The sequence below is a fragment of the Pseudorca crassidens genome, chromosome 12 (assembly GCF_039906515.1).
Source record: "Pseudorca crassidens isolate mPseCra1 chromosome 12, mPseCra1.hap1, whole genome shotgun sequence".
NCBI lineage: Eukaryota > Metazoa > Chordata > Mammalia > Artiodactyla > Delphinidae > Pseudorca > Pseudorca crassidens.
The window spans coordinates 84626527-84635359 of NC_090307.1; the positions used below are offsets into that span (position 1 = coordinate 84626527).

Consider the following 8833-nt stretch of genomic DNA (forward strand, 5'->3'; position numbering starts at 1 on the left):
CACCCCTCTCCTTGGCCCAGCATTCTAGCCCAGCCCAAGTGGTGGCCTGCTTTGGTCATGTGACCCCTTTGCTCTCAGTTTCTCCAGCTAGGAGCCAGGGCTCTTTATTCCACAAACACTGGCTGGGAATCTCCTCTGTGTCCAGCGTTGGCCTGGGGATGGCAGGGGCAGGATCCCTCTCCCCGCCCGCCTCCCAGAGAGAGAAGGCCTAGATGTTTCTGGAGGTTAGCCCCTTCCAGGAAGGAGAGGCCGAGGGCCTCGTCCCCTGCCTGGGCCCTGAGTGACCACCTTGGTCCTCTCTGTTCTTTCTCCGCAGCTCCAGCAGCACAAGGATGAGGACCTCTCCAGCCTGGCCCAGGTGTGTGAGCTTGGGGGCCATGAGGACCCTCATGGGACCCCTCCCCCTTTGACAAGAAACAGCAGTGACTTGGGTGGCCCAGCACTGCAGCAGCAGGTAGCCCCTGTGCACCCTGGGGCTAGAGGAGGGCCCCCCCCACCTCACGTGAAGGATGTGAAGGAAACAAGCCAGTTCTCTGCTGGGGGCTGGAGGGGGATTCTCCCTGCAGTTCCCCACCCCCTCACCTCATCTCTTATATGGGATCCCTGGCTGCTCTGTGAAACAGTACAGCGTATTTCCCTGATGTGATGTGCTGGGAACCCCTAAGTCACTCTTGTCCCTTTGGTTTGTCCTCCCCCCCCGTCGGTGGCAGGACGATGACATGCTTTATTGGCACAAGCACGGGGATGGCTGGAAGACCCCAGTCCCCATGGAGGAGGACACGCTACTGAACACAGACATGCTCATGTCGGAATTCAGCGACACCCTCTTCTCCACGCTTTCCTCGCACCCGCCCGTGGCCTGGCCCAACCCGCGCGAAATAGGTAACCCGCCCCTAGACTCTAGACTGGAAACGTTGCCTTCTCCACCGGGCCCCCAGGGCAGGCTCTGCCTCGGGGCCGTCCCTGAGCTGCTGTCGCTTGTCTAGGGTGAGCAGTGAGGAGAAGGGTTGACCAGCCTCCTTGCTGTGTGGGGGCCCCGTCAGGCCCGTGGTGCCACCGCCAGGGAACAGTGGAGGTTTGGTCTGAACCAGTTTCACATTTCTGATACTGTCCCTCAGCAGAGGACAGGGGCCTGGGGCACATGACAGGGCCTGTGACTCACTCTCAGGAAAATCATTCGCACTCCTGGGCTGGCCTCTCACCTGGCAGCGTGCAGCTGTCCAGTTAACCCCTCAGGGAAGAGCCCACAGGCTGAAATTAGAACCCGGGGTCTCTGCATAGCTGCTCATGGCTTCTGGGGGGTGTCTGTTCCCAAATACTCAGTTTACCTTTCCTACGAAAACTCTCTTTCCTGCCCTCTGAGGGCGGACGATGCCCATGAACTGATGAGAAATCCCAGCCAGTGGCCTACGTTTCTCCTCGGAAGAATCTAGAATGCGAGCAGGGCCAGGAAGATGCATTCCAGGCCCTTAATATGTTCCTACAGCACATGGTCTGAGAAGGCAAAATGATTCCTCTGTCTCCTTTCTGATTCTTACAGCACATCTGGGAAATGCAGACATGATTCAACCGGGGCTGATTCCTTTGCAGCCCAACCTGGACTTTATGGACACTTTTGAGCCTTTCCAGGGTGAGGACTTGGGGCAGAGAAAGAGCACGGCTACCTGCATCTTCCTTTACCCAGGACAACGTGGATGTTGCTTCCCTGTCATAGAGGCAACTGTTAGAATGGACCAGGGAGAGGACTTAGAATTTTTCCAGAACTTTTTTTTTTTTGCTAGTAGCTGCAAGGCCTGGAAAGTGTTTCTGGGATGTCGTTCTGTCTCCTCCTCCACGTCTCAGAGCCTCTGGTTTGGCTTTGACTGTAAGCAGTTCTCCCACTAGGCAGCAGAGTGCGCTGACGACACAGCCACCTCCTCGCCGTTTCCTGCAGTTAGAACTGGTCCTTGAGCTCCTGCCACTGTAAAAGCGGGTGCCACCCAGGCCTGGGAGTGTTTCAGAGGCCACACTGGTTGCCAGCCTGTGCAGCTCCAAGCAGAGGGCCTCCTTCTGCAGAGTTACCTCGTGGTGGGGGGGCGGGGAGATGCCCTCTAGCCATGGCATTCCTCTGGGTAAGGTGGGGTTCAGTGCCTGATTTGTTTGGGTCTTAATGCAGTGGAGTGATGGGCACAGAGCTCACAAGCCCCTGATGTTGTCTTTCAGACCTCTTCTCTTCCAGCCGCTCCATTTTCAGCTCCATGCTGCCTGCACCCGCCTCAGGGCCTGCACCAGATCACAACAGCCCACCTGCTCAGGTAGAGAGAACTTGGGGGAAGGGGCACCGGACTGGTCCTCAGACCTTTGCAGCCATAAGCAAAGTGCTAGGGGTGACTAGATCCAGCAGTGAACTCACATATAATGTGTAAAGAAGTTATCCTAGCCCTCCTTGGAAGCATCCTTAGGTGTCCGTGAGGTGGGAGACTCTATCAGTAAACGTATGCTCCTGCCTAAGGCCCAGATAACCTTGTGTGCAGCGGGCTCTGTCTTGACCAGTTAAGACTGGGCCAGTGAGACAGCAAAGAAAAACGCAGATCGCTAAGAAAAGGAAGTTCCGTGTATTTCTTTTACTTTTTACTCAGCACTCAACGCAAGTTGGTTACCAGCTGCTGGGACGGCTGAGCTGAGTGAGGCATGGCTCTCTGCCATTAAGAGACTCTCGGACTGGTGCCCATATCCAGTTAGGCGCCCGTGACCTGACCCTCTCTCCCTCCATCTGGCTCCGTGAAGAGTTTCTCCTATAGAGACTGAGATCCGAACAATTGATTCCTTGTAGCGTTTCCCTTTTAGGAAGAGGTGACCTCTCTAGAAGTTGACATGTGAAACTGTCCTGGGGGAGCCTCGTGAGCAGCTGTGATCCAGGCTGCCCCTGCTCTGTAACAGAAGATGGCAGGGACTTTGGGGGGACCCCGCTGGACTCTAGAAACAAGATATCCCCAGGCCGAGAGCCAAGTGTGTGCAGACAGTCGCTGTGTCTGAGCCGTGTTATCACTGAGTTCCTAATGGAAACAAGACCCCTGCAGATGCCTGGGGAGACCCAGATCCAACCCCCGCAGATTAGCAGTCCCAGGGCTGGGAGACGTCGCCTCTGTCCCTTCTGCCCGGGGCATTGTCCCAGGCGCCGGGTACTGTGTCGGACCTTGTGGTGTGCAGCGCTGGAGAGTGACAGCGAGCAGTGTGACTCTAGCGTTCGTTCCTCACTTCTTCTCTTCCTTCCTTAGGAGAGCATCCTGCCAACCACCGCTCTGCCCACCCCGAGCCTCCCTGACGGCTTCATTGCACCCCCTGCAGCCACGGCCCTGGACCCCACGAGTGGGCAGGGCTGTGAACACACCTCCCAGCCGGGGGACCCCTTTCTCCAGCCTGCAGACTTAGGTCCCTCTGCACCACCACTGAGTGTCCCGCAGCCCTTCTTGCCCGTGTTCACCATGCCTTTGCTGTCGCCCAGCCCAGCCCCTGCACCTGCTTCCCCCGTCTTGCCATTAGGCCCTCCTCCCGCCACTGCCCTGAACCCCCCGACTCCCCCTGCCTTCCTGCAGCCACAGAAGTTTGCCGAAGTCAGCAAGTCGCCCCCTGTCATCACCCACACGGCCTCTGCCACCCTCACCCACGACGCCTCTGCCACCACCTTCAGCCAGAGCCAGGGCCTCATCATCACGACCCACTATCCCACCCCCTCCGTGTCCCCCTGTGGCCTGGCACTGTCTCCGGTCAGCCGGCCACCAACCGTTGGGCCTCCTCAACCCCGTTTAACTTTCGTGCACCCCAAGCCCGTATCATTGCCTGGGGGAAGGCACAAGCAGCCCCCCAAAATAGTGCCTGCTCCCAAACCAGAGCCCATGTCCTTGGTATTGAAGAATGCTTGCCTCGCCCCAGGTGAGTCAGGTGGAGGGAAGCAAGTGGGAATCTCCCCCTGCCCTCATCCCCCGCCGGGATGTTTCCCGTCCCCAGGCTTGCAAACTCGTGACACACACATCGTGATAGGAGACAGAAGGGTTATGAAAGACTACATGTGTAGATCTAGTCTATTTTTTCTATTCTATGTTGTTCTTTTAGTTAGTCTCAACCCAGTTTGAAAAAAACATGGTCCTGGTCATCTCTTTCCCAGGTCTGTAATCTGTCCCCTCCAAGGAGAAGCTGCAAAAAAGTAGCTTTGTCTCCATGCCCTGCAGCAAGGAGGTGACGTCTCAGTGGCAGCAGAGGGGTCGTGTGCTGCTCCTAGGCACCCCCGCCCCGCCCTGTGCAGCCTGGTCAGCCCTGGGGCCCCCAGGTGGGCCGCCACCCTCACCTCCCCCTTGTTCTGGCAGCTGCCTTTTCAGGACAGCCCCAAGCAGTGATCATGACCTCAGGCCCTCTGAAGAGAGAAGGGATGTTGGCTTCCACCGTGTCCCAGTCCAACATGGTCATCACGCCTGCTGCCATCGCCAGGGTGAGTGGCCGACACAGGCCCTTAGCATCCTATAACCTTGGGTGGCCCTCACCCAGCATGACTGTGGTTGGGGGTGACCTCTCTCCCCTGTGTCCCCTCAGGCTCCTGGGGTCACAGAGTTCCACAGCGGCATCCTGGTGACAGACCTTGGCCACGGCACGGGCAGCCAGCCTGCTCCCATCTCCCGGCTCTTCTCTCCCAGCACAGTGCCGGACTCCCTGGTAAAGGGCGAGCAGGTCCCACCACATGGGGGCATCGCCCAGGTCCCTGCCACAGGTGCCAGTGAGTCTGCTGTCTGGTTGGAACGGTTGGGACCGCGTGAGTGGAGTGACGGGCCCGCTCTGGACTGGGGAGGCTGCCGATGGTGCCCGGGATTGACCCTGGGTTTCCAGGCCGGGTGGTGAGAAGCTGCCAGTGGCCCAGGCTAGGGAAACGCTCGGCAAAGGGCAGAATAAACCAGGGAAAGCAGCCGGCGCATTGCAGTGCAGGCAGTTCGTGTGCTCGCAAAGACATCGCTCAGCCTCCTTCAGAAAGGCCCGGCTCTGATGGGGATTTCCCTGGGGGTCCAGTGGTGGAGACTCTGTGCTGCCAACGCAGGGGGTGCAGGTTCATTCCCTGGTCAGGGAACTAAGATCCCATATGCCATGCGAAGTGACCAAAAAAGATTTTTTAAATTTAAAAAGAAAAAAGAAAGGCCTGGCTCTGAGCTGCCAGTTCTGATCCACAAAAGCGATTGAGTGGGGCTTCCCTGGTGGCGCAGTGGTTATGAATCCGCCTGCCAATGCAGGGAACACGGGTTCGAGCCGTGGTCCGGGAGGATCCCACATGCCACAGAGCAGCTGAGCCTGAGCTCCACAACTGCTGAGCCCGCGCTCTAGAGCTGCAAGCCACAACTACTGAAGCCCATGTGCCTAGAGTCTGTGCTCTGCAGCAAGAGAAGCCACCGCAATGAGAAGCCCACGCACCACAACGAAGAGTAGCCCCCGCTCACCACAACTAGAGAAAGCCCACGCACAGCAACAAAGACCCAACACAGCCAAAAATAAATAAATTAATTAAATAAATTAAAAATAAAAAAGGAATTGAGGGGTCCGCGTCGACAGTTTCCAGAAAGCCTGAGCCTGGTGTTGCCGTAGCCACAGGAGCCCCCGGCCTTGTCCGGCACTGGCCGGTCTTCCCCTCCCCCACGGTGTGCCGGCACCACGCCTCGGGAGCCCCCTTCCTTCCTCCCCAGCTTTGTCTTCCGTCGGTGAGGTGGCCGGGGTAGGACTGATATTGCCCAGTGACGTCTGAAGAGCTGAGAGGTCAGGGTAGATGATCTTCCCGAGGCTGTGCTGCTGCGGGTTGGGGAGAAGCCAGGTACTAGGTCGGAGGGAGACCAAGGTGTCTTCCTGTCTCAGGTAAAACCGTGGCAGCTGCTCCCGGCACCCTGTGCAGAGGCATCTTCCCGAGGTGGAGTGCAGGACACGAGGGGGAAGGCTTTCTACTTACAGGGGTCAGACAGGGACTTGTCCCAGGACAGGCTTTGAAGAATAAGGACCCTCATCTGGGAAGATACAGACGCAGACTGGCTATGAGTCAGGCCCTGGAATACTGTATGGGGCTCCGGCTCAGGGAAACGGCGCCGTGTCCACTGAGGCAGGTCCCCGGAGGTTAGAGCCTTGAGAGCAGGGTGGGGAGAAGAGCCGAGCAGAGGGGACTGAGCCTGAGGCATCTGTGCTGTGAAGCGGGACTGACCGGGAGGGTCAGGGAGGGGCTTCCTGCGGGTGTCTCTGGAGCCTGGGCCACAGGTTTCTTCCACCATGTTCTTTGTGGGTAAAATAGCGCTTTGTTTTTTTTTTTTTTTTCTTTGGTTTTTTTAATTAAAAAATGTCAGGGGTGGGTACAATTGAAAAAGGTGTGAGAAAACATATATGTAGAAATTAAAGAACAAAAAAAAAAAAGAACAGGTAGCCGTGTGCTCGCCACCCAGGGTGAGAACTACAGCCTTGCAGACACTGAGGGGCCTTGCAGAGGGGCCCCTGGTGGCCCAGGAGGCAGGCCTCCTCGCAGCCCCCAGACCTGTGACTGCAGCGTCCAGCTGGCGTCCGTCAGGCCTAACGGAACCCACCCCCTGCCCCCGCCTGTTGGCAGGGGTTCCTCCTGTTTCTGCTCTGGGGCTGCCATGGAGGTTCAGGGTGGGTGTCGTGTGCAGCTGGTGCAGCCTGGTCCCTAAGGGGAGTCTCTGCTCTTCTCAGGTCGAGACTGCCCGAACTCAGGGCAGGCCTCTCCGTGTGCTTCAGAACAGAGCCCCAGTCCTCAGTCTCCCCAGAACAACTGCTCAGGGAAATCTTCTGCAGACCCCAAAAATGTGGCTGCTTTAAAGGTACCTGTTGGGTCTTGATTCCCTTGGAAGGATGGGGAGGCAAGGGCTTTGGGGATGACTGCGGCCCTTACTAGAGACGCACTGGAAAGAACCGTGGGCTTGAGGGGTGTCCCACGCCAGGCTGGGGCGGCATCAGAAAGAGGGAGGTTTGCTGCTTTAACCTTGAGCCTGGTGGCCCCTCCCACCCCCCACCTACCCCCAGCCCCGTGGTGACAGTGGCCCTCAGCCCAGGAGCCAGCGCTGAGCCCTGTGGAGCAGAGGGAGGAGGCGGCAGCTGTCAGAACTGGGTCCAGGTGTGAGGGTGGCTGGGAGGGGCCGAAGCAGCAGCCTCGGGCCCTTGCTGTGCTCTCTCCTGCAGGGATGGTTTTCTAGTCCCGTCCGTCCCCCTCCTGGCTCCCGCTGGAGCCTTTTAGCTTCCTGTCGCCCCTCCTTCCACATAGCTCTCTAGAGGCCTCAGGGTCCCAATCTGCCCCTAATCTGGGCAGCAGGTGGGGGTGGGATGGGGAGGGGAGGGGTCCCTGTGTCACAGTGACGGGTCGATTTCCCCACAGAACCGGCAGATGAAGCACATTTCAGCTGAGCAGAAAAGGCGCTTCAACATCAAGATGGGCTTTGACACCCTCAACAGCTTGATCTCTAATAACACCAAGCTGGTGAGTGGCCGGAGGGCGGGGAGGGCCGACAGGATGGGCGGACATGGCGGGCTCGCCGCGCCCGCTGCCGCCCTGACCCGGCCGCCCCTTGCAGACCAGCCACGCCATCACGCTGCAGAAGACCGTGGAGTACATCACCAAGTTGCAGCAGGAGCGCAGCCAGATGCAGGAGGAGGCCCGGCGGCTGCGAGAGGAAATCGAGGAGCTCAACACCACCATCATGTGAGGCTGGGCCTGGGGGCTCAGGTGGCACCCCGCCCTCACTGGCACGGCACAGGGGGGGCACTCATCGCTGGTGGAGGCCTCTGCTCAGCGCTGCAGCCCTTGCCCTCCTCCTTCTCCCCAGGCTCCCCGCCTGGGCCTGCCCACTTGGCCCCCAGCCACGCTGAGCTTCCTTGGACTCTTCCTGTCCTTTCAGCTCCTGCCAGCAGCTGCTCCCTGCCACGGGCGTCCCCGTCACCCGGCGCCAGTTTGATCACATGCGAGACATGTTTGACGAATATGTGAAAAGCCGGACTCTGCAGAATTGGAAGTTCTGGATTGTATCTTTGGGTTTTCTTTGCTCATCCCCCATCCCCCCACGCAGTGCACTAGAACCGCCGACACTGACCCTTCAGTTGCTTTAGAAAGATGCTCTCTAAACGGTTGTCGTTGAGTTTGTCAAGACAGGTAATGCTAGTTTCTGTCTTGAGAGGGAGGGGCCCGGCCGGGCCCACGGTGTGGAGCAGGCTGTCCTTGGTGCCCGCCCAGGCTTGGGGCTCCCTGGGGACCTGGAGCAGGCCCGCTCTGCGCTCTGAGTCCTTGAGAAGTAAAGACAAGGCTGGAGCCACTGGCAGAAGCAATAAGGTGGGAAGGAGGTGGGATCTGGTCTAACACGTCCTGGCACCAGCTCCGTCCTGGCAGCGGCGGGGAGTGTGGTACCACCCGATACCAGGGCTCACAAAGCGACTAAGTGGCAGAGCCTGGATTTGAAGCCAGTTCCCTCCAGGCTGTTTTCTGCGTTTGTGCCGCAGGGCCTTGACTGCTGTAACGAGGCACGGATACCTGAGTGCTGGGCTCTGTCTCTGGGGCCAAGGCCTCCCTGCACTTGGCCTTCCAGATGTCAGCAGGGCCCTTATGGGGGAAGGCTCTGCCCTTGTCACTCCCCACCCAGCCACCGCTGTGCCTCTGAGTGGACAGTGTGCACAGGGGTGGGGTCGGTCGCCGTGCCTGGGCCTGGGGTCTGACGGGCTGTGGAGGGGGTCACGTGGGAGGACGGATGCTCCAGCCTCAGCTCTGACAGGGCGGGTGGTGTCTGTGTGCACTAAAGGGCGGGTTTTAAAGGAAGAGACGGCAGACACCAGCTCCAGT

General features: G+C 58.8%; 1 protein-coding gene across 4 annotated transcripts in view; it reads left to right on the forward strand.

The window, feature by feature from the left end:
• The window catches only part of MLXIP (MLX interacting protein), a 60203-nt gene that overhangs the window by 45322 nt on the left and 6048 nt on the right, over positions 1-8833 (forward strand). For 2 of the 4 annotated variants that reach the window (XR_010933371.1, XM_067700985.1), the window contains exons 5-15: positions 317-358; positions 711-882; positions 1541-1630; positions 2203-2294; positions 3258-3912; positions 4344-4465; positions 4567-4783; positions 6703-6830; positions 7382-7483; positions 7578-7705; positions 7902-8025. Coding sequence is in view for 3 of the 4 variants with exons in the window: in XM_067700985.1 (XP_067557086.1) it covers positions 317-358; positions 711-882; positions 1541-1630; positions 2203-2294; positions 3258-3912; positions 4344-4465; positions 4567-4783; positions 6703-6830; positions 7382-7483; positions 7578-7705; positions 7902-8025 (1872 nt within the window). In the remaining variant the exon portion in view is untranslated. The remainder of the gene's footprint in view (positions 1-316; positions 359-710; positions 883-1540; positions 1631-2202; positions 2295-3257; positions 3913-4343; positions 4466-4566; positions 4784-6702; positions 6831-7381; positions 7484-7577; positions 7706-7901; positions 8026-8833) is intronic. The other 2 variants (XM_067700987.1, XM_067700988.1) reach the window with 2 other exon arrangements.